At 38.6% G+C, this 24,577-nt stretch overlaps 1 protein-coding gene across 11 annotated transcripts in view; it reads left to right on the forward strand.

Annotated features, from left to right (window-relative positions):
* Positions 1 to 24,577, forward strand: part of SIPA1L2 (signal induced proliferation associated 1 like 2) — a 244,219-nt gene that overhangs the window by 170,719 nt on the left and 48,923 nt on the right. For 10 of the 11 annotated variants that reach the window (XM_054022992.1, XM_054022991.1, XM_054022997.1 and 7 more), the window contains 2 exons: positions 20,427 to 20,684; positions 24,087 to 24,170. In XM_054022992.1, coding sequence (XP_053878967.1) covers positions 20,427 to 20,684; positions 24,087 to 24,170 — 342 coding nt within the window. The remainder of the gene's footprint in view (positions 1 to 20,426; positions 20,685 to 24,086; positions 24,171 to 24,577) is intronic. The other variant, XM_054023000.1, reaches the window with a different exon arrangement.

Here is a 24,577-nt window from a genome sequence, read left to right on the forward strand (position 1 = left end):
TCTTCCCTGGCTTGAAAGGGAAGCAGTTTTCACTTAAAGCTGTTGACTGCTGAGTTTTAGGAATAAAGAGTAGTAAGGACTTCCTCTTTGGGAAGGAGGGGTGCTTATTAGCACTGGCCTCTTGCTGGGATCCGGTTCTGGAGTGAATTTACTCACATTGGATATGACTGCCGTGTAGTGGTTTGGGAATTACACTCTTCAAATGAAAATAAGAGTTTAAAGTGTGGAAGGGTGTTTCCAAAGCAGTCCAGTCCCAGACCTTAACTGTTTTAGTTTGATTTTAAATAGGGATGATAGTTTACCTGCGATGTAGCCTTCAGTCCCCCCCCGTTATAGTTTTTTATTACATCTTGTAAGTATGAACACATCTAGAATATTAGCACTGAATCATTAACTATGAGTTTTTATTTTTAACATAAGATCATTTGCAACATAATTCTTTCCAGCACAAAGAGAGATGCCTTGGAATCTTGCTCACGTTTAAAGATGGTGGTTGCATGGGTGAGGAGGGGGGAATTATTCAATGCAATATATCAGACTCAAACTGTCAACACATTCACATAATAGATGTTTTCCATCACTTCCGTATTCATTCCTGCCAGTAGATCATTGCATGTTGACTCCCTGCACTTCTGCTCCACTTGAGAGCAGAAGTCTGCCTGCAAAATCAATCACAGGATCAGAGCCTAAGTTTGCTAATTAGCAAAAGTAATAAACTTGTTTTAGACTTTGAAATTAACAGAACACTTACCACCTTGTTTTCTTCAGCAATTAAGTCATAATCCACAAATTGGGATATCACAAATATTTGCGTGGCAACACACTGATGTTCATCCACAGAGAAGAAACTGCTTTTTAAAAGACAAATACCTTCTGTTCCAGTAGAGTGTAAGATCATGCTAGACAATGCATTGTTTTTTGTATAAATGTTCATATTTCAAGTTTGCTTCAGTAGGACTCTATCTTTAAGAAGATTTTGTGCCTTGCTGCTCTGTTATTGTCAGTGTGCCCAGTGTTGTCATAGCAATGCTTAGAACTATGCACACTTTGTCACAATAAAATAATGAACTGAATTTTAACTTGCATTCCTTGACATTATCACAATAGTGCTCAGAGATGATACCATATGCTTTGATCAGCCAAGCCAAATCAATGAGTTCTTCCTTCTAGTTCTAAGTCCCTTTTAAACTGTGAGCTTCCATAACTACTATGGAATGGTGACTTAAAATCTGAGAACAAACAAATTCAAAACTAACAAACAGCATTCAGATGGACCAGGAATAGAAACATAAGAGCAGCCACTGTGCCGGGATGGTTTCAGCAGCAGTAGTTTCAAGTGACTGGTCTGTGAGCGAGTTAACAGCTTTGGAGTGACTTTCGCTGCTGCTCCTATACTCAAACAACAAAGAGTCTGGTGGCACCTTAAAGACTAACAGATTTATTTGGGCATAAGCTTTCGTGAGTAAAAAACCTCACTTCTTCGGATGCATAGAGTGAAAGCTACAGATGCAGGCATTATATACAGACACATGGAGAGCAGGGAGTTACTTCACAAGTGGCGAACCAGTGTTGACAAGGCCAATTCAATCAGGGTGGATGTAGTCCACTCCCAATAATAGATGAGGAGGTGTCAATTCCAGGAGAGGAAAAGCTGCTTCTGTAGTGAGCCAGCCACTCCCAATCCCTATTCAAGCCCAGATTAATGGTGTTGAATTTGCAAATGAATTTTAGTTCTGCTGTTTCTCTTTGAAGTCTGTTTCTGAAGTTTTTTTGTTCAATGACAGTGACTTTTAAATCTGTGATAGAATGACCAGGGAGATTGAAGTGTTCACTTACTGGCTTGTGTATGTTACCATTCCTGATGTCCGATTTGTGTCCATTTATTCTTTTGCGGAGGGACTGTCCGGTTTGGCCAATGTACATGGCAGAGGGGCATTGCTGGCACATGATGGCATATATGACATTAGTGGATGTGCAGGTGAATGAGCCCCTGATGGTGTGGCTGATGTGGTTGGGTCCTCTGATGCTGTTGCCAGAGTAGATATGGGGACAGAGTAGGCAACGAGGTTTGCTACAGGGATAGGTTCCTGGGTTGGTGTTTCTGTGGTGTGGTGTGTAGTTGCTGGTGAGTATTTGCTTCGACTGACTGCACTGAAGGCTAAAGCAGAAAAATGTGCAACTCTCTGAAACCTTAACTGATAGTTTTGTTTATACAAATTGAGCTTGAAAGTACCAAGGTTTTAAATGGCGTTTTAATTGTGACCAATGCTACAAGACTGGAATGCTTGAAAATATCTGAGACTTGTAATTTGAGAGTACTAGATTTTTCAGAGGCAACAGAAGGAACTAACCCTAAGGAAATGTAAGAAAATTATGGCCATACTAGTTCAGACCAGTGGTCCCTCTACCCAAATATCCTGTCTTCTGGCAGTGGCTGATGCTAGATGCTTCAGAGGGAATGAACGCAAAGGTTTAGGAACACCCAGAGCATGAGGTTGCGTCCCTGACCATCTTGGCTAATAGCCATTGATAGACCTATCCTCCATGAACTTTAGCTTATTATTTTTTTAACCCAGTTATACTTTTGGCCTTCACAACATGCCCTCCACAGGCTGGCTGTGCACTGTGTGGAAAAAGTACTTCCTTACGTTTGTTTTTAACCTGCTGTCTATTAATTTCATTGGGTGAGCCCTGGTTCTTGTGCTATGTGAAAAAGTAAATAATGCTTCTTTATTCACTTTCTCCACACCATTCATAACTGCTATTTGCAAAAGTTAAAGCTGCCTTATCTTGAAGCCCCCTTTTTTTGTGTGTGTGTGTGTGTGTGTGTGTGTGTGTGTGTGTGTGTGTGTGTGTGTGTGTAGATATTTCTGCATTGAAATGAGTATGCAAGAGTATCATGGAGAATAGGTTTCAGGGTAGCAGCCGTGTTAGTCTGTATCCTCAAAAAGAACAGGAGTACTTGTGGCACCTTAGAGACTAACAAATTTATTAGAGCATAAGCTTTCAAGAAGTGGGCTGTAGCCCACGAAAGCTTATGCTCTAATAAATTTGTTAGTCTCTAAGGTGCCACAAGTACTCCTGTTCTTTTTATGGAGAATAGATATATCAAACAGGAATTTGATTTTACAAAGTTATGTATTAGTGAACGAAATAGCTTCTACTATTGTACCTAACTCAGCTTTCTGCATTTTTTCCCCCAAAAGCTTTATCTGTTTTTGTAAACTAGAGGAAGAAATATATAAGTTGCTAATTTGGACTTGTTTTTCTTTCTCTTGTAACTATCATGTAATTAACAAACTTCTTGGTATGTCTAAATTCTGGAAGGGAAAAATTATGTAATTTGAGTGAGAACTTAATAGTTTTTGTTCTGTAATTTGCAACCTGGAACTTTGCTCAATTTGAAGTGTCCATTGTTACATTTTGAAAGTATTATGTGCATGTTATCTTGTAATACCAGTATTTTACTTGTTTTAACAACCATACTTAAAAGAAATAACACAAATTACTTCCCTTGTAAGTAAGCCTTTATTTCAAAGGATCTGGTTTTTTCCAGTAGATAAATACAATATGCTTACAGGGTGAAATGATTACTAAAAGCAAATGACCCGTACTGAAACTTCTTGCAGCTGCAAATAGTGTGTGAATTGCTGAAGGTACGGTGTATATAGTAATACATTAGAGACCTAGTTTGTTTAATGACCCACATACTTAGCAGTCATTTAATTGCTTCTGCAGTTGATTCTTGTTAAATGAAACACCCTTGTTTTATCCTTTTTATTGAAGCAATAATAATGGTGAAGATCGAGAAATTGTGTGTGTGTGTGTGGGGGGGGGTTATTCCATTATATTACTACCCATATAATGAAGCCTATAAATGACAGTGTCTTACTCTGTATTCAAAATCAGTTTGTGTTCAACTTCAGTATCTTGGTTTAGTATGGTTAATAGACATTTTAGGGGGGGGGGGGCAGAAAAGAAAGAAGTCTGATAATGTGCTTTTTGTTTCTTTGTAGTCTGTAAGTCTGTTACTAAATGGTTGATTGTCCCATTATCATGCAGGAGCGTTTATATCTGTAGTTTCTAGTAATGCAAATAGAGTTATTCCTGCTTGCATCAGTGGAAGAAATCTTGTATGATAAATTTTCAAAGTGCTTCATGGGAATTTAGTGGAGAGAATCTACATTATATAAAGATAGGTGAACTTCTGGTTTTTGCTTAGTCCCTGGCTTGTTTATTTCTTGGTAGCTTTTTATAGCAGTATGAAATTATCTGTTTTGGTGATGAAAGTATCCAGGATTAGGAGGAAAAGTGTTTTACTTTGGACTTTTTTTTATTTTGCACAACCAAGTAGCAATTGGCTCAGAATTCACTTTGCACAAAATGTTTCTTTCTGCTCTACATCTGAAAGTTTATTAGCAGCTATAATGATTTTTCTATGTTCTTTAAATGGTTTACAAAAATCCTTTAGAAAAGATTGCTTCTATTGATTTGTTTTCTCTTGAAAATTAATACTCTGTTTGAGCCATTACTTTGGCTAGAAGTGTAGATTTTTGAATGTAACTCCATGCACCATCATTGAAAATCCCTAAAAGAACCTTTGTGTGTGAAATTTGATGTGTGGTTTCTTTCCAAAAGAAGCCTACTTTCATATTGACTTTGACATTGTCCTAAGCCTCACCTGTCGATCATATAGAGTCATAGACTTTAAGGTCAGAAGGGACCATTATGATAGTCTACTCTGACCTCCTGCCCAATGCAGGCCACAGAATCTCATCTACTCACTCCTGTAATAAACCCCTAACCTATGCCTGAGCCATTGAAGTCTTCAAATCATGATTTAAAGACTTCAAGGTGCAGAGAATCCTCTAGCAAGTGACCCATGCTCCACGCTGCAGAGGAAGGCGAAAAACCCCCAGGGCCTCTGACAATCTGCCCTGGAGGAAAATTCCTTCCCCACCCCAAATATGGCGATTAGCTAAACCCTGAGCATGTGGACAAGACTCACTAGTCAGAAAACCCAGGAAAGAATTCTCTGTAGTAAAACAGATCCCACCCCATCTAACATCCCATCACAGGCCATATTTACTGCTAATAGTCAAAGATCAATTAATTGCCAAAATTAGGCTATCCCATCATACCATCCCCTCCATAAACTTATCAAGCTTAGTCTTGAAGCCAGATATGTCTTTTGCCCCCACTGCTCCCCTTGGAAGGCTGTTCCAGAACCACGCTCCTCTGATGGTTAGAAACCTTAGTCTAATTTCAAGTCTAAACTTCCTGATGGCCAGTTTATATCCATTTGTTCTACTGTCCACATTGGTACTGAGCTTAAATAGTTTCTCTCCCTCCCTGGTGTTTATCCCTCTGATATATTTATAGAGAGCAATCATGTCTCCCCTCAGCCTTATTTTGGTTAGGCTAAACAAGCCAAGCTCTTTGAGTCTCCTTTCCTAAGATAGGTTTTCCATTCCTTGGATCATCCTAGTAGCCCTTCTCTGTACCTGTTACAGTTTGAATTCATCCTTCTTAAACATGGGAGTCCAGAACTACACACAGTATTACAGATGAGGTCTCACCAGTGCCTTGTATAATGGTACTAACACTTCCTTATCTCTACTGGAAATACCTTGCCTGATGCATCCCAAGACCGCATTAGCTTTTTTCACGGCCATATCACATTGGTGGCTCATAGTTATCCTGTGATCAACCAATACACCGAGGTCCGTCCTCCTCCTCTGTTACTTCCAACTGATGAGTCCCCAGCTTATAACAAAAATTCTTGTTATTAATCCCTAAATGCATGACATTGCAATTTTCACTATTAAATTTCATCCTATTACTATCACTCTAGTTTACAAGGTCATCCAGATCTTCCTGTATGATATCCCGGTCCTTCTCTGTATTGGCAAACCTCCTAGCTTTATGTCATCCACAAACTTTATTAGCACACTCCCACTTTTTGTGCCAAGGTCAGTAAAAAAATATATTAAATAAGATTGGTCCCAAAACTGATCACTGAGGAAATCCACCAGTAACCTTTCTCCAGCCTGACAGTTCACCTTTCAGTACGACCCATTGTATTCTCCCCTTCAACCAGTTCCTTATCCACCTTTCAGTTTTCATATTGATCCCCATCTTTTCCAATTTAACTAATAATTCCCCATGTGGGACCGTATCTCATGCCCTACTGAAATTGAGCTAAATTAGATCCACTGCGTTTCCTTTGTCTAAAAAATCTGTTACCGTCTCAAAGAAGGGGATCAGGTTGGTTTGGCACAACCTACCTTTTGTAAAACCATGTTATATTTTGTCCCAATTACCATTCACCTCAATGTCCTTAACTACTTTCTCCTTCAAAAATTTTTCCAAGACTTTGCATCCTACAGATGTCCAACTAACAGGACTGTAGTTACTCGGATCACTTTTTTCCCCCCCTTTCTTAAAAATAGGAACTATGTTAGCAATTCTCCAGTCATATGGCACAACACCTGAGTTTACAGATTCATTAAAAATTCTTGCTAATGGGCTTGCAATTTCATGTGCCAGTTCCTTTAATAGTCTTGGGTGAAGATTATCTGCCCCTCCCCCCCGATTTAGTCCCATTAAGCTGTTCGAGTTTGGCTTCTACCTCGGATGTGGTAATATCTATCCTCATTCCATTTGTCATCCTACCATTATCCCTAAGCTCCTCATTAGCCTCATTAAAGACTGAGGCAAAGTATTTGTTTAGATATTGGGCCATGCCTAGATTATCCTTAACCTCCACTCCTTCCTCAGTGTTTAGTGGTCCCACTTCTTCTTTCTTTGTTTTCTTCTTATTTATATGACTATAGAACCTTTTACCATCGGTTTTAATTCCCTTTGCAAGGTCCAACTCTACATGGCTTTTGGCCTTTCTCACTTTATCCCTACATGTTCTGACCTCAATAAGGTAACTTTCCTTGCTGATCCCTCCCATCTTCCACTCCTTGTAGGCTTTCTGCTTTTTCTAATCACCTCTCTGAGATGCTTGCTCATCCAGCTTGGTCTACACCTCCTGTCTATGAATTTTTTCACCTTTCTTGGGATGCAGGCTTCTGATAGTTTCTGCAACTTTGACTTGAAGTAATTCCAGGCCTCCTCCACCTTTAGAGCCACAAGTTTTTCAGTCCAATCCACTTCCCTAACTAATTTCCTTATTTTTTTTCAAGTTAGCCCTTTTGAAATAAAAAACCCTAGTCACAGATCTATTTCTGTTTATCCTTCCATTTAGTTTGAACTGAATTAGCTCATGATCACTCAAACCAAGGTTGTCCCCTAAAACCAGCTCTTCTATGAGGTCTTCACTACTCACCAAAACCAAATCTAAAATGGCATCCCCTCTTGTTGGTTCAGCAACTACTTGGTGAAGGAATCCATCAGCTATCGCATCCAGGAAAATCTGAGCCCCATTATTATTACTAGCACTTGTCCTGCAGTCTATATCTGGGAAGTTAGTCTCCCATGATTATTAAATACTAATTATATCTTAAACAAAATCTCAAGATAATTCTGACTTCAGGGGGTGCTTTTTTGGTCTGAATCCTTGTCTGAATACACTTATTTTAACCCAATGGATTTTATGATGTGTATCTTTTTATATAACAGAAGCTTGCTGTTTTCATGGATTTTTTTATAGCTAATGTTATATTAAATTCTGTCACAGACTTCCTAGGTATAAAGTAACTTGACAAAATATGTTCTGTATACTATGTTTATGAAGCATCCTTTGAATCAGCATCTTCCACTTCAAGACACTTATGTTTTGTACTTTCTCACACCATTATTATGGTCTTTAAATATTCCTTAGTGCTTTCCTCTTTCTTCTGCTGTTTCAGTAGCTCCATCCATCAGTGGTGAAGAAACAGAAGACTGTTTTCTGTTGACCAACCCAATGCGCATGCATCTTTCCTCTCCACTTAAATTCCACACTTTATTCAAGCTTGAGAGAATTTCTTACCCTTCCAAATTAGGGCCCAAGTTGATTTGTCATTTGGCTCTATGTAAGCAGAAAATAGATGAAGTTCTGCAAGGAAAATTTCAAAGTGAATGGCCAGAAATACATCTTATTGAAGATATGATCCATTTCTCAGTGGGTGACAAATCAGATCAATCTAAGATGACTATCACCTTGGCATGTAAGCACCAATATCTGCGTATGTTCACATAATTTTCCGTGACTTTGGAATTTGAGTCACTCTCAGGGCATAACCTCAAGGAAAATGGGCACACTGTGTTCACTGACCCTCTGTGTGCGTATTGTCCCACATAAAGGAGGAACCACGCATGCTTACTGTGCTGCAAGCTGGAATACGGAAAGCTAATACAGAATGTGTTATGGCTGCCTGTCTCTCTTTCCCCAACTAGCCTGTTGGTTGAAACAGGAGGCTGTGCTAAGAGCCTTGCTGGGTCTGTTTGGGGCACTATGGGAGTGTGTGATAGACAAGGTCTTTAACTCTGAAGAAAGTGATATGATATTCCAAAGGAATCTCTCTAGCACTAAGATCTATCACACAAAAGATTTAGCTGCCCCCAGTACCAGATAAGTGGAGAGGAGGAGGAGGAATCTATGGATGTGCCTGCCTGCTCCAGTGTTCCCTCATCTTCTCTCTCTCCCCCCCCCCCCCCACTAATCTCACTCAGATTCTAGGAATCCACCATTTCTGAACCTGAAAGATATTTTTAGTTCATATCAATTAGAATTTGGCTTTGTTGTTGTGGAGTCAGAGTGAAACCAAGGTTAGCAAACTTGTTACCCAAAAGAATGATTATTCATCAGTTGAAGATGGCACACTTGGAAAGTAAAATAACCACTTTTTGGGTAGTAACCCTGTTGTTTGTCAAAACTCCAAACCTTATATTTTTACATTAAAATGAATCCTTAGGACTCAGAAAGCTCTAATGTGGTTGCTTTTCTTTGTTTGATATTTTCTAATCATTGCATTCTTAATGCCTTGTAGCAGACTTTTTTTCCAAAATGTATTGCTCCCAGAAATTCAGGGTTATTCTCAGGAGACAGCAAGAAAATTTGTGTTTCTTTGCTCTGTCAATGGTATGGAACTTAGTTATGTTTCCATTTAACCCTAAAGTTGAATGTGTCCTCATTTTTCTTCCAGTTTCTATCCAGCACAGTAATTACAAGCTGCATAAGCACGGATGTACATTTATTACTGAGCAGAAAAAATAGCTAAACACTTGTATGTAATTGATCTATCAACCTTATCTACATTTTTTAAGCATTTCCTTTTGGTAAGTCTGATGATGATCTCAAATTATGCCCTCCACTAGAAGTCTTGTACAAATCAGTTTAATTGATCTGATATGTCAGCAAAAGTAAAATGTAATTAATAATGTTTTAATTTCGTGTTCATATGAGAGCAGATTTTTGTAGCTGACTTTACATTTCAGACTTGATTGATATTGAATTATTTGTGAAAAAGGCTTCAACCACTAGTTCTATATGAATGATTCCTAAATCTCTCTGACCTGTCTTCCTCCTCCAAATCTTGCATCTCCACATGTCTTTGACATCACTTGCATGTTCCACCATCATTTTAAACTTCTTGCATTAGATATCTTCTTTCTTCCTGATATCACTCCCTGACTTTGCTCCCCCCTCTCGTTATTGTTAACTTCATTATATCATTCCCTTTTCCTAGGTTTACAGCTGTGGTATGACTTTTTTCCTTTCTTTCTCTCTCTCTCCTTCTAAGGATTTTTCCGTCCTTCTGATCCTTTGCCTTCCCCATAAATGTTGTATCATGTCATCTTTTGTGTGTGGTTGTCTTTTTGTATTCTTTGGGACTTAGAAATGTGTCTTGTTCTGGTTCTGTGGTCCTGTTCTCATTAGCGCAAACTGCAGGTTTGATACTGCTTCACTGATCACACAAGTATGCCAATCAGGCTGTAGTTTTGTTTTGTTTTTTTTTTGTGTCCTGGTCATCTGCTTTATCCAGTGCATGTAGTCTTTCCCCGTTCTTCATGTCTCTCACATACAGCATTGCATCTCCAATGGCATTTCAGAAACTTCCAACTTGCTTGTGGGCTCAGCAGCCCAAAGCTTTCCTTTTAAACTAAAAATGAAGATCTTGGTAAGAGCACATTGTCAACTTCAACTCTTCACATCTCCCATCATGAGTGCTTACCACTAGTCCTGATAGAACTGGTAGGGCTGGTGGCAGCTTCATCATCAGAGGTCACTAGCAACATCGTGCATTTATGATGCTATACATTATTTTAACTAATATTTTCATAAGTTTGTTGACTTGTGACAGTATGCAGTTAATGTTAGTAGGTTTCTGGAGGGCTGTGAGGACTAAGTTATAGTAACATGGATGGACCTTCATTGTTTGGCCAATATTGTCCAGGTAGAATCTCTAGGCTTGATCCAAAGCTCATTGAAGTCAGCGGGAGTATTTGAATTTACTCCGATGGGATTTGAACTATGCCCTCCGAGGAAGATGTTTGCATGCTTTCTGTGGCCCTGCTTGAAATCAGATAAAACATGCATGTTCATCAATAAAATCTGGAAGCTATTTCTGACCATATCTATGCCTGCTAGTTATTTACTGGAATTTGTTTGGCTGTCTGACCAAAACACAACAGTTTCTCTGAATCAAGAGGATAGTCCTGTGGTGAAGGCACTTGACAGGGATTTGGAGGATACAGGTGCAGTCCTAGTTCTGCCATGATCTTCCTGTGTAACCTTGAGAATGTCCATTAGTGTCTCCATTAATCATTTTCCCACCTGTAAAATTTGAATAATTCTTCCTTTCACCATTCTGCAAGTTCCATCAAGCTCATGGTTGCCTCCACATGTTCCTTCAAATATTTTTGTGGGCATATTCGCTTGCTAAGGTGGAAAAAGTTCATGAACCCAGTTTTACAGTTCATAAAGGAAGATGAGGAATTTGGCTGGAAACACAAACATATGAAGCAGAACAAGGAGGCAAGAGACAAACCATAGATGAGCTGAGATCACTGGCATATCCATTTGGTTCTGAGAATTTAAGGAGCTGGAAATTGAGCATTTTGAGTATGCTACAACACTTGTATTTTCATTTGGGGGAGGGATAGCTCAGTGGTTTGAGCATTGGCCTGTTAAACCCAGGGTTGAGTTCAATACTTGAGGGGGCCACTTAGGGATCTGGGGCAAAATCAGTACTTGGTCTTGCTAGTGAAGGCAGGGGGCTGGACTTGATGACCTTTCAAGATCCCTTCCAGTTCTAGGAGATAGGATATCTCCATTAATTTAGGGGGGAGGGATAGCTCAGTGGTTTGAGCATTGGCCTGCTAAACTCAGGGTTGTGAGTTCAATCCTTGAGGGGGCCATTTGGGGATTTAGTTGGGGATTGATCCTGCTTTGAGCAGGGGGTTGGACTAGATGATCTCCTGAGGTCCCTAATAATCTATGATTCTAAGATTTAGTTCTAGAGTCCAATTTAATTGTGATCCAAAGTACAACAGCCATGCTGAGTAAGTCTCATTATGATGGTGGAATGTAATTGAAAAAGACAAGGCTTTCATGTAGTTATCAAGACAGCAGACTCTTAATCATAATATATAAAAGCTTCTTAAGTTTTCTCAAGAGCTTTACATTTAACTTTTAAGTATCATGTTAGCCTATTGTAACTCCTTCAGGGCGCATCTTAGAAGCCCTTCATGTAGGAGATTGAATAACTATTGAAAGGTTTCAGAGCTTCATGTTTTTTAAAGCTGATAATGTATTGTTGCAGACTGCTTCATAAGTGTATTAAACTAAAATGTTTGCAATATTATTTTAACATTGCAGATGACAACAGCTGCTGCTTTTTATGTGCGAAGCTGCAGTAATCAGCCCTGTCAGGTGACTCGGAGTATTAGCTGTTCCAGTTAAGCCTGTAGGTGGTACTTTTGTAAACCTAAAATTGCTATAGGTTAACACATGTTTTCTAAACAGAGGATCCTTAAATATTTGAGTCCATCTATTTAGCTCAGAGGCCTGGGTACTAACCTACATGCCATTATGAAGCGGAAGAAATGTTCTGGCTTCTGATGTGTAGATCTAGAAACTGACTCTGTCATCTGTATTTTCCCTTCTGATCATATTTACTATCTAACTTTTTGAATCAGGGATCTCTTTTTAGTCTGTTTGTCAAAGCAATATGTTGGATGATATGGAGGAAAACTCTGCAGCAATTCCCTGCTTCGGTTTTACATCATTTAAATATCTTCATAGGAGCATAAGGCTTAGCTTTGGTCTTTGCATTTAAAAAGTAGGTGCAAATGCTTTTGTTAAATACAAATGTCCACATATACCTTTCAAACAATGCAATAAAATGTAGCAAACAAAGGCTCATTAGCAACCCAGCTAAATGTTTAGTAGTAAAGTATATACGATTTCAGCAGTTAGCCAGGATAATTTTCTAGATCCAAAATAGCAGTGTCAATATTTGGCTGGAAACATAGTAGAACACCTCTATCCTGATATAACGCTGTCCTCGGGAGCCAAAAAATCTTACCATGTTATAGGTGAAACGGCGGAGCGCTCAGCCCCCCCCCCCCCCCCCTCCCGGAGCGCTGCTTTACTGCGCTATATCCGAATTCATATTATATTGGGCCGCGTTATATCGGGGTAGAGGTGTAGTTTATTTCACATGTCCCCAATACATGGAGTAAATGCAGTTATGACCTTATATTTCTGTAAACTGCAGTACTCTTTCTCTGTATGGATGTTATGAAGTAATAAAGTATACCATTCAATCTTAATACTTAACTGCTCTGATTTAATACACAAAAAACACCAAACATATTTTTCTTTGTGATTTCAAGGAAGATAATGTTCAAAAATACTTTGATATAAGCAATGTATTTACCTGTTTTTAAGTGACTGGGACAGCGTTGGATAACTCCATTGCTTCGTATCATTTTGTATGTGAAGTCCAATGTGTCCTTATTCAACTTATGAAAGTTGCTTGATTAGATCTGATAGTGATTTGAAATAGGGTTGTTTACAAATCTTTGTTTATAGGAACAATGTCTTGAATCACATAGTCATTGGTTAGCTGAAGGGACATATACTTCCATTGAAGCAAGTAGCTACAAATCTGTACAAAACTTGGAAGTATTAATGTTAACTGAGAGAGGGGTAATTTGGTGATATAGCATGCTTTTAGATGGGCAAACTAGATAATCATAATGGTCCTTCTGCACTTAAAATCTACAAAAATGTGGCTATAGCAGCTAAATGTAAAATACTTTTTTGGGTTTAAGGATGTGGAGAATGACATGTACATATTGTAGAAAGACCTTGTTCAAATTACCAAACTAAGTGGTAAGATCAATATCTGGAAAAGCCTGAATTTGTAAGTGATGTTATCAGCTTAAAGCAAAAACTTCTCGCACTCAGGAGTCATGGGGGTGAAGGTGAGGGAGGGATGCAGGATCTTAGGGAATCAAATTAGGGGTAGTTTAGATAACAGTTCACATAACCGAAGTTCCTAATCCAATAATGACAATCTATATAGATAATAACATCCCAAAAAATATATTAAAAGGGGTGGGTGAGTTTCAAACAGCCTGTCAGGGGCCTGTAAAGGGCTCCATTGTTTTGTTTTTTTTGTTTTTAACTTTACGTTCATGAAGAGCTTGGAAGATGAATTCTTAGTCAACCATGATGTCTACCATGAACACCTACATGCACAAAAGTGGCCCTCAAAAGTGCAAGCTGCAGCGTGTCCATGAACAAAATCAGAAAAGTGCAAGCGGTCTACACATTTATTTTAAATATATTAAATTTGACCATGTTCCTGATGAACATCCAGGGCAACCCAGAGGATTCAGGGGGCCTGGGGTCTTCGGTGGCGGGTCCTGGGGCAGACGGACCCCCCGCCGCCAAATTGCTGCCGAAGACCCGGAGTAGAAGAAGCTCCGGGGGCCGGGGTCCCGCGAGAGTTTTCCGGGGCCCCCGGAGCGAGTGAAGGACCCTGCTCCAGGGGCCCCGAAAAACTCTCGTGGGGGCCCCTGCGGGCCCCGGGGCAAATTACCCCACTTGCTTCTTGTCCCCCCCGCCGGGCGGCCCTGTGAACATCCACGAAGGGTTCTTCCACTCTCACTTCTGAGCCTTCCTTAAGTAGTGAGGAGGTTGATTTGGGTTTGTCAGTCTTGTGGGTCCCAAAGTCTCTCTGATTGAGGACAGAAAGTTGCCCATTGGTTGCTAATGCAACTATTATGGACATGGACTCTGAAAGCAGTTTCATTACTGAAAGCATGAAACAGAATTTTGACTTTCACAAGATAGAGCTGACTACTTGGTAGAAAACAGCCCTGTTAATTTAGAAAGACTTTTTACCTAACAAATGCAAAGGAAAGCAAGAATTAAGTTTTGGTTCTTTGCTGGCTTTACACCTTATTAGGTGTTTTGACACTTTTGGCTGATGTACAGTTTCACTCTTGCCTCCTTGTTCTGTTTCACTTGTTCGCTTTTCCAGTCAATTTCCTCATCTTCCTTTGTGAACTGTAAAACTGGGTTCACAAACATTTTCTACCTTAGTGAGAGAGTATGCCTATATATATGTTTGAAGGAACATATAGCGGCAGTCATGTGCTGGATGGAACTTACAGAATGGTTGGAAAAGGACTACACAATTGAGTAGTCTACTATGCAAACCTTCTATCGGGTGCAGAAAGACATGAGGAGCAATATTCTGCCTCATTCATTGGATATTTTGCTGTATTTAGGTGAGAGATATTTAGCTTTAACAGGTTCAGATGAGAAATTAGACAGTCCGCATAATGGTAAGTTTCTGAGTTTACTTGAATTGCTTGCAAAAATGATGGTGTGTTGAGAGATCACGTGGAAGCCATTAAGGCCAGTACCGCAGAGATGACATACTATCAAAATGAATTTATCAATAGGCTCACAAGAAAAGTATGACAGACTATTTTTGACAAGATTAGGAAAGCTAAATAGTTATCTGTTGTGTTTGATTGTACTCCTGAATGGAACAAATGTTTCAGGTGTTAAGATATCACGAGGTTCTGAAAAATGGAGTGAAGTTTGTTGAGAATTGTGTAGATTTCATGCTAGCCACACCAAAACTGGGTAGCGTATTAAGGAGATTATTATAGAGAAGCTGAAAAAAGCTAGTTTAGATATGGCTGATTGCAGTTCACAAAGCTATGACAATGGAGGTAATGTGGCTGCAGCATACAAACATATTCAAAATCAAATTAATCGGGTAAATCCATATACGTCTCTCAACCCATGTACTGCTCACTCACTGAATCTTGTAGAAGCTGCTGCAATGGTTGTTCCCTAAATTCTTCTATTTTTTTGAATTGTTCAAAGATTGTACATCCTGTTTTCCACTTCTACTAGTTATTGGGATGTGTTGAAAAAGCATATTAGCATCATATTAAAATGCCAAAGCATGACAAGATGGTCAGTAAAGATTAGGGTGACCAGACAGCAAGGGTGAAAAATCGGGACAGGTGCTGGGGACAATAGGCACCTATATAAGACACAGCCCCAAATACAGGGACTGTTCCTATAAAATAGGGACATCTGGTCACTCTAGTAAGGGTAGAGGCCATACATCCACTACAAAATCAGATTGAAGGTATTCTTGATATGTTAGGCAAGTTCAAGGTTTCACACAATCATACCCCAGAGCTTAAGTCAGAAATTGACAGCTTGCAAACAAATTGCAGAGTTTTCACTTTTGTTTTGTTTGAGATGTGGTATACTGTCTTATGTAAGAAAGATAGGGTATAAAACAAACCTTATTTAAGCAGCTGCTTAACTGATTACCCATACCACCTCTCTTAGGGATCTTTGAATTTTGATTGCTTTATTAAGTGTAAAGGATTTGACAGCTGAAATTAGTTTTATAGAGTTTATTAAACATCTTTAACAGCAGCCACTAATAGTATAGGATATAAGAAGACAAAAATAGTATTGGACTATAATTAGAAAACTGGTTAATATAACCATTCAGATTTGCAAAATCAAATAACAACCGCAATACCATATAATACTTGTACTCAATCTTGGGAAAGTGACTTTGTTTAGATTTTTGACTGAGTCCCTCAGAGTTGGGGTTCCTTGTGTCAAATGGTTATTAACTCAATTGTTGCTAGTACAACAGAGGAAAAACAATCCAAAGGTAGAAAATAAAATAATTTGGTCAATTGCTTACATGCTAATTCATCAAGGTCTCCTTCTCTGTGGATCTGTAGTAAACAACCCTTTTAACTAATTTCCTAATTAATTATATTAAACCCAGAATCTAACACTCCCAATCATCTAACATTACTTCCACATTTATGACAGACAATATAGACGGAGTGCAGTTCAAGAAGCTTGCACACATGGCCTCATTTTATGTCTGTATGCACCTAGAACATGAAGGGCAGTATAAAACCATTACCTATCATACACACGTGTTCTACAGTCTTGGTTAACAACAGTAACTTGTTGAGTTTTAAAGCTGCTTTACAACAAAATTATTGGAATCTTTTACAAAACAATGTCACAGAGTTACTGTGTGCCTATCTTTAGATCACATGCACAAGCGTATACACCACCATACTAATTAGGTACCCAGTTTCAGGAAGTGATCAATTGACTGATTTGACCTGTCACCCAAGAGAAAGTCTGTTACTTTATCATCAGATCTTCGTTCAGCTGTCAGCTTTCAACTCAGTTATTGTTCAAACCAGGACTTGATAGTGCAAACATGGGCGGAGCAAAGGACATGACTATAGTTTTTTCCCTGATGTGTTAGCAGGCAACCCAAATTGCTAGAAAATAGAAAGAGATAATTAAAGGTACCTGTCTGAGATAGGTACTTTGTCACCAGGAGGACTCCAGATGTCTGATCCTGGACTTCAGTCTTCTTTCTTCCATGTATCTTTGGCTTTCAGAAAGCAATGTGCTGAAGGAGACAGACCTGTTTTATCCTATTTCTGCTGGGTGGTCCAAGTTGGTTCCTTTTCTTGGAGGTACTGGTGTGGACCAATCAGATGGTGACCTGTTCTTCTTCCAAAGATTTGAAACATCCAGCCAAAATGAGTCATCCTTTGTCACCATCCAATCAGGGAACAAGACATCACATTGGCTGTTCTTGCAACTGGGGCTGGAATTTTCCAGTATCTGTGTGCAACACATCTCCTCATACTAGCTTGTGTAAGACAAGCGAGGCCATAGCTTTGGTACAACTATCTTGGGACCATCTGTTTTACTCTGGTCAGCAACTTCATTCCAAACTTCATTCATTCCAAACATGGTCCATCCTTGTAGTTCCCAAACATCCATCTTAACATTTTTATTTCAACTGTATTCAGAATCTGCTCTTCTCAGTCAGTACCCAGTACTTAGATCCTACAAAAGTGCAGCCCAATTACCATCTCGAAGATCTTACTTTTCAATTTAATAGGCATTCTCCTCTCACACATCACTCTGCTTACAGGAGTAAACCCTGTCATTAAAGTTTACAATATTTTGCCCAAAGTTGGATCACTTTATAGTCAACTTCCCTGTTATAAATATAACTTCATTTAATTACAATATTAGATTCCATCAGGTACCCAATTTTTCACTACTGTATCTGTTAATATATAATATCTTAATGTTTGATATTACAGATGCTCCCCAACTTATGCAAGCGTTCCGTTCCGGAACACCTTGCGTAACTCAAATTTTGCGTAAATTGGAAACGTAGACCCGACAATTATGCCAACCAAAAAAACCAGAAGAAAAACCCCTCCTATTTCTAGCTTACAGAACTTTTTCTGTAAGTGCGGATTTACGTAAGTCGGGTTTGTGTAACCCGGGGGGTGTCTGTAATTTAATTTTTAGTTAATTCACTCACTCGTTCACAGACAGGGAAAAGGGGAAGTCTCTTGAGCAGCACCAGTGGTACACTCTTGTAAAAGGCTGCAGCAATTCTGAGTTTGCTCACACAGTCTGAAGAAATCTTGCTGTTAGACCTTAAGTTTTTATTCTCACTTCAATCTGTTCTATCTTTTTCTAAAACAGGCTTGATGTCTGGGCAATTCTTCAATAGTAATAACTCATAACTTTGGGGCCTTAGTTACTATACTGACCAAAAATGAATGTTGTGTGCAAAAAATTGCAGAGTCCAGATCTTGACATTCAACTGGCAGTTTATTTGGTGGTCTTTGCGATGCTTTATCAGAATTATGGGCTTCTGGGTTCATTGCTTCTGCTGCTTGATAGGCTGACAAAGTAGGGATTTTCATACAGTTCAAGGAAGGAGGAAAGTAATGCCAGGCAAACTTGCAAAGGATGAAAGGTCAACAGGTCCCAAAAACGTTGTTGAATGTGAGGCTTTCAGTCCCCAGTTAGACACAATATTAACACAGTTTGATGATAGGATGTGTAAATAGGATGCGATCATAAAAAGGGCTGCTTTTTTGACAGACGAGAAACTGAAGAGCATCAACAACGAAGACCTAAAGAGGCATGCTTTAAGTTTAACAAGCCAGCTAACCCTGGGGATTTAAACTGAGTACTGAGAATGAGATGGAGTTCTTTGCCACTTTTTGCAAGTGAATCTTTAAGGATGACTTGTAAACAAAGGCGCCCATTGATCTCCTTCGCTATATAGACAAAAAGTCTTTAGATGAGTTTCCCTAACACAGAAACAGCTCTGCATAGTTTTTGCTATCTTCCTGTAACCATAGCTGCTAATGAAAGGAGTTTCAGCAAGGTGAAATTAATCGAGACCTCGCTAAGCGTGTCTATAGGGCAGGAAAGGGTTAAATGATCTGCTAGTTATTTTTATAGAGAGCTTGGAAGCAGGCGGGTAGACTGGGTTGAGCTAATTAATGAGAATGCATCAGAGGAGGCTAGAAAGGTCCATTTGTAAAAGTACTTAGCAGTGATCGTGGGTTATTTATTACTATTTACACGGGGGTGGGGGGCACAGCGGAGGCGGATTTGAATCTTCCAGCCAGACGTAGAACATCCCTGGCACAGCATTGAGAAATGCCAAAATTCAGAAATCCTGGGATGTATTTCAGCGTACTCAGACCCTTCTGCTCCAGCTGTCCTTCTAGCCTGTCCTTGTCTCAGCCTCTTCCACCCCTCTACATGCCCCCCCTCTCTCTATAGACTCCTGGTTGCTCAATCCTTGGCATTCTAATCAAGGTGCTTCCTCCTCACTGCCTCAGAACCAGCAATGGGGAGTATTGAGATCACAGGAGAGACATTTCCCCTGCTCTCAGTTCCAGTGTCACAGCAGATGGGACCAGCAATTACAGGGATAGTGCTTTTTCAGCCCCTGCAATCCTGGTTTGGAAAATGCTCAGTGAGGATGGAATATCCAGAGAATGTAGTTGCTACTGCTGTACTATAATTTATTTTTCACCAAACTTGGATAAAGTAGTTAGGATCTGATAATATTTTTTTTCATTTTATATACTTGCTGCAACACTGAAAATGAACATAGTATATATATTTTTATTGTTAGAGTTTGATCCAGCAAATGCTGGAGCACCTGAGTACCTTTACACAGTGAGCAATCCTATTAAATTGTATGCATAACTCACTTGTACAAAGTTGATCAGGTGCTTAGGCGTTTGCAGGATTGAGACTGAACGTTTTTGTATAAATTCTTAGATTTCCCTAAGAAATGTGTTTTGCTTTAGTCAGCAATGATGAATATACATGTTCTTTTCAAGAAACAGGAAAGCCTTTCTTAAGTTAAATAACTCATGTGATGAGGTAGTAAACTTGACTTATTTTAGCTGCACACTTCTGAGGCCTATATGTATAAAAGCAAATTTTCACGATTTCTCTGTTTATTGAATCTGTAGTATGAGTAGAAATGAGTTTAGTACACTCTGCCTGGCATACACAGAGAAGTAATCAATAATGCCAGACACTACATAAAAGTATATAAGATTGCAGGAAAAACTACACATTAAATATTTTTTAACTTGTATGATATTGTATAAATTGAGAAATCGTGTGTGATCGTATAATTTGACTTGTTGTGTGATGCGTACACCCAAGGGAACAAAGTTAAGACTGCATTTGCAACCTTAATGTTGGCATTTCCTGACTTCTGAATGCTTAACTGCAATCTTTATAGTTTTCAGATTTTATTTTGTATAATGCAGAATTTAAGACGTGGATTAACTTTTAGTATCTTATATTGCTTTTTCACTTTGAAAGACACATCTGAAACACTGGCTTCCACATAGTATTGAATAGTTTAAATTATTTTTTTGTCAGATAAGTGGTTAGTTTTTTGAAGTGTGCAAAAGACAATGCTATATGGGGATGTTTTAGCATTTGTAAGAAAAATATACCCATACCTTTTATGGTAGAAAGATTGTTGTTGTCCCCCCCCCCCCCCCCCCAATAAGATTTATTGGCATTTTTATTTGCCCTGCAGGGGTTGTTCAGAACTATGCCGAATCCCCATGGTGGAATATAAGCTCGACAGCGAAGGCACCCCATGTGAGTATAAAACTCCTTTCAGAAGGAATACTACTTGGCATCGGGTGCCGACTCCTGCTGGGCAGCCTCTTTCTCGCGCATCTCCAATCCTGGGAACATCTGACAGACTGCAATGCCAGCAGCTTCTTCAGCAGGCTCAGACAGCCATTCCTCGCAGCACTTCCTTTGATAGAAAGCTGCCAGATGGTGCAAGGTAATATACTCTGCATTTAATTCCTGTCATTTTCCTAAATGCTTCACTTGTAAACCTCTGTTTTTAGGCCTTAGTATGAAGTTATTTTTAAAGCCTTTTTTGATCATTCATACATTACTCTGTTGGGTTTTAACAGGGATTTAAGTTTGAGATTAAGTGCAAAAGTAAACCCAGTGAACCACAGTTCATCCTAGTTGAAACAAATGACATCTGGGTTTAGTGATAAGTGATAGTGTACAGTAGTACTACTCATAACTAGAGATGGGCAGAATTTTGTGGACTAATAGTTTATTCACTAAACAATGAAGTTTCTGGTAGACCAAAGCTATCCATGAATTCAGCTATCCCACTCAAATTAGGTTGAATTTGGTGAATAATTTTGCGTCCCCTCCCCCCCAATAAAATAAATAAATACAGCAAAATGTTTTGTTTGACATTTCCAAAACATTTTGACTTTTCATTTTGAAATAATCTTTTGTTTCAACATTTTGCTAGATTTATTTTAGAAAACAAAAAGATGTAAAAACCAGCTGAAAATAAAACAAAACAAAACAAATTGTTTCTGGTCAAACAAAACATTTTTTCACTTCAGCAAGAAAAACCTCCTTTTCAGGTTGGCAACTCTCCCCAAAATATTTTAGATTTTTCAAACTGAAAAATGAGTGATTCACTCATCACTATTCATAACTTCACCCCATGAGGACTACCAACCATCCCCTTCAACCCCAAATCAAATGAACCAGAAGCTGACTGGCTACTTTTACTCTAAGTTGAGGCACAATCAGTGACGTTACGGAAACCTATTTAGATGAGTGATAAGCATAAATAAAAACAAACCTGTCTCTTGCAAAATGAATGGTTTAAGCTCATTATTGTATTATGGACACAGTTTCAAAGGATTCTGTAATTCATTACCAGTCCTTATACTTTGCTTTTTTTCCACTGTTTATTAAACAAAAGAGAACTTGTGATGTAAAAATATCAAGCCTCTTAAATTATGGTGAGGTATTTTAAAGGTAATTATAAATCATTTTACTCCTACTTCTTGAAAAGGGGTACAACTCTTTTTTTAAAAAAGCTATGTAAATGCATTTGACTCTTTACATTATTTGGTGAGAATTAAACAAATTTGTTTCTTAAACAGAATTCTTTCCCCATTAATTTCTTCTTTGTTTGGAATTGTCCCTCCTTTATGCCCTTTTCCCCTTAAACCATACAGTTTCACTAATCTCCAAGCAAAACAGAACTCATGACTGAAATCTCCTAATTTGTATAAAAATCTAAAATTTGTCATGTATTGGTTTTGAAAATTTCTGCCCCTGCCCCAAAAAGCATAAATTATTACTGTACTTAAGGAGAAATAATTGACAGTATTTTTACATTTTGTTTAAAACACGCACAGTTAGACTATTAGTCATAGTAATGCACATTTTAAAACTTGTCCTTAGGGAAAGAAGGTTCTGAGTTAATGGTTTGCATATTTTACATCTTGTTTCAAAAATGTATTTTATCCAACCACACTTAATGTTAGATGACTTAAAATCACCTTGCTTGACCCATTCTTGTGTTCCTTGTTAAAGTCCAATGTTAAACAGGCAGTTGTACTGAATATCTAATTTTCTGGATTTGTGAAGCTCTGTTAGAAAACTACTTATTTTATTAATTGTTGAATAAATATTTGCTATTAATTTCCACAGCACATTACAAACATAAGCATTCATAACTAAGTGAAGCACCTGCATACATAATTTGCAGGACTGAGTCCTTAAATATAGTGAGCCATTGTTGGCCCTGAAAAGCTTACTATATAATAGAAATAGGACAAGTTTAACAAAGACAAAACATTGGGTAGCAGTTCAGGAGAGGCAGGGTGGGGAGATTAACGATGACAAGAAGGGAAAACAATTTGCTTGCGGAGGTGAGGTTTTAAAAAGGGATATAGAGAAGAGAGATGGTACCTAATGGATGAGGACTCTTCCAGACATGGGAAGCAGCATGGTAAAATCCACGAAATAGAGAGATGGGAAGATGAATAAAAAAAGGTTTGGAACTAGCCTACGGCCTTAAATACTGAGTAATGAAAAATAGGAGAGGTATTATATAGGACCTTGTCGGTGAGGATGAGAAACTCAGATTTACTGTGGTCAGACTACGAAGCCAATAGAATGTTTCTAGGAAATAGGTGATTACTTTAGAAGCAGCATTTCAGACAGTTTGGAGAGGAGTCGAGGCTAGGAAGGGCGGTGAGATGAGACAGGAAGGTTACAGTAATATGGGAGATTACTAGGTTAAGAGAAATGCGGATTATATAGCACCAGGGACAATGAGAAAAGGATGAATTTTAGAGATTAAAAAGGAAGAAACTGGATATGTGAAGGAAATGGGAAAGGAAAGAAGGATGAGGAGTCAAGATTATGGAGTTGGGAGACACAAAATAGTGGAGTTGTAAATTGGCAATGAGAAGCAAGGTGAAACAGAGCGATTTAAGGTAGAATTTGGCGATTATATTTCAAATAGCTGGAAATACAAGAATTTTTGTAAGAGAGACAGTTAACAATGTGAGACATGATGATCTTTAAAAATATAATAATAAAATTCCCTTTAAAATGCCTTCGTATTACCCACATAATGTATATGAAGGATGACCTAGTTCTCAGTTGGATGAAGGTACTTATATTATGCATTCCATAGTGTAATCAAAGCCCTTACCCTTTCTGGTACACCTCTACCCCGATATGATGCTGTCCTTGGGAGCCAAAAAATCGTACCGCGTTATAGGTGAAACTGCATTATATCAAACTTGCTTTGATCTGCCGGAGTGCGCAGACCCCCTCTCTCCCCCCTCCCCCATCCCCGAGGGCCGCTTTACCACGTTATATCCGAATTCGTGTTATATCAGGGTAGAGGTGTATATCATAGTACACGTTAGCAATTGTTTCTGGGTGGGAAGGCACTATTTTTCATTGTGGGAGTTTCCCATATTCAAAACTGAGCAAAGTCCTGCTTTGTTTACTCATGCAAGTAGATCTGTTTGTTCAAATGAGGCTACTTATATCAGTAAGGAGTGGGATTTGGCCATTAGTCTGTTAAAACCTAGTCTGTCCTCTGCTTTTGTGTTTAATGGTGTCTTTTTAAGATTTACATATGGAAATATCCTGCCAATAACAAACGGGGAAATATTATTTTCTAAAATGCTTAAATGACATGAATTGTAAGAAATAAGTCTAACTGTAAAATCCCAATAGGAATATACTTAAAGTATTCAAACTGCAATCTGTATGCCTCATTTTTAATTGTAAAAATGAATTTATTTGTAAAACAAATAAATAACAGTCCAGTTAAAGATGTTGAAACTCCACAAATACCTCAGTGCACTGTTAATGATTCTAGTCAACATTACAGAAGTTCACCGAGCAACCAGTCCTCCTCCAGTGACCCAGGACCCAGCGGGAGTAGCCAGTGGAGACAGCAAGTGGGATATGACGGGTACTGGTGATTTTATATCTCACTGCAACTCCCATAAATAATTCTTTATGAAACAGAGTTTATGCTACAAGCTAAATATTAAATAGTCCCATTTGCAATGGAAATGTAGTTTAAATAGAGGGTATCTCAGCCCTAGTTTGATCTGAGATATCTCAGTGTAAATCAGTGGTGGGTTTCCAGATTTGCACCACTGTAATTGAGTTCAGGATTTGGTTCTCAAACTAGTGTGGAAAACTTGTGAATTTCTACCCACAAATTGAGATCCCTTGCAAATTAATGAGGATCAGGAAAAATGCTTGTGATAAGGTACTTCCCTAAGTAAACAGGAAGCAGTGAGTTACAGATCTCTCATGCAATCTGTATGGAAACACAGTTTGGGAACCAAACTAGTTAGTGCTTTAGTGCTG

The sequence above is a fragment of the Malaclemys terrapin genome, chromosome 3 (genome assembly GCF_027887155.1).
Source record: "Malaclemys terrapin pileata isolate rMalTer1 chromosome 3, rMalTer1.hap1, whole genome shotgun sequence".
NCBI lineage: Eukaryota > Metazoa > Chordata > Testudines > Emydidae > Malaclemys > Malaclemys terrapin.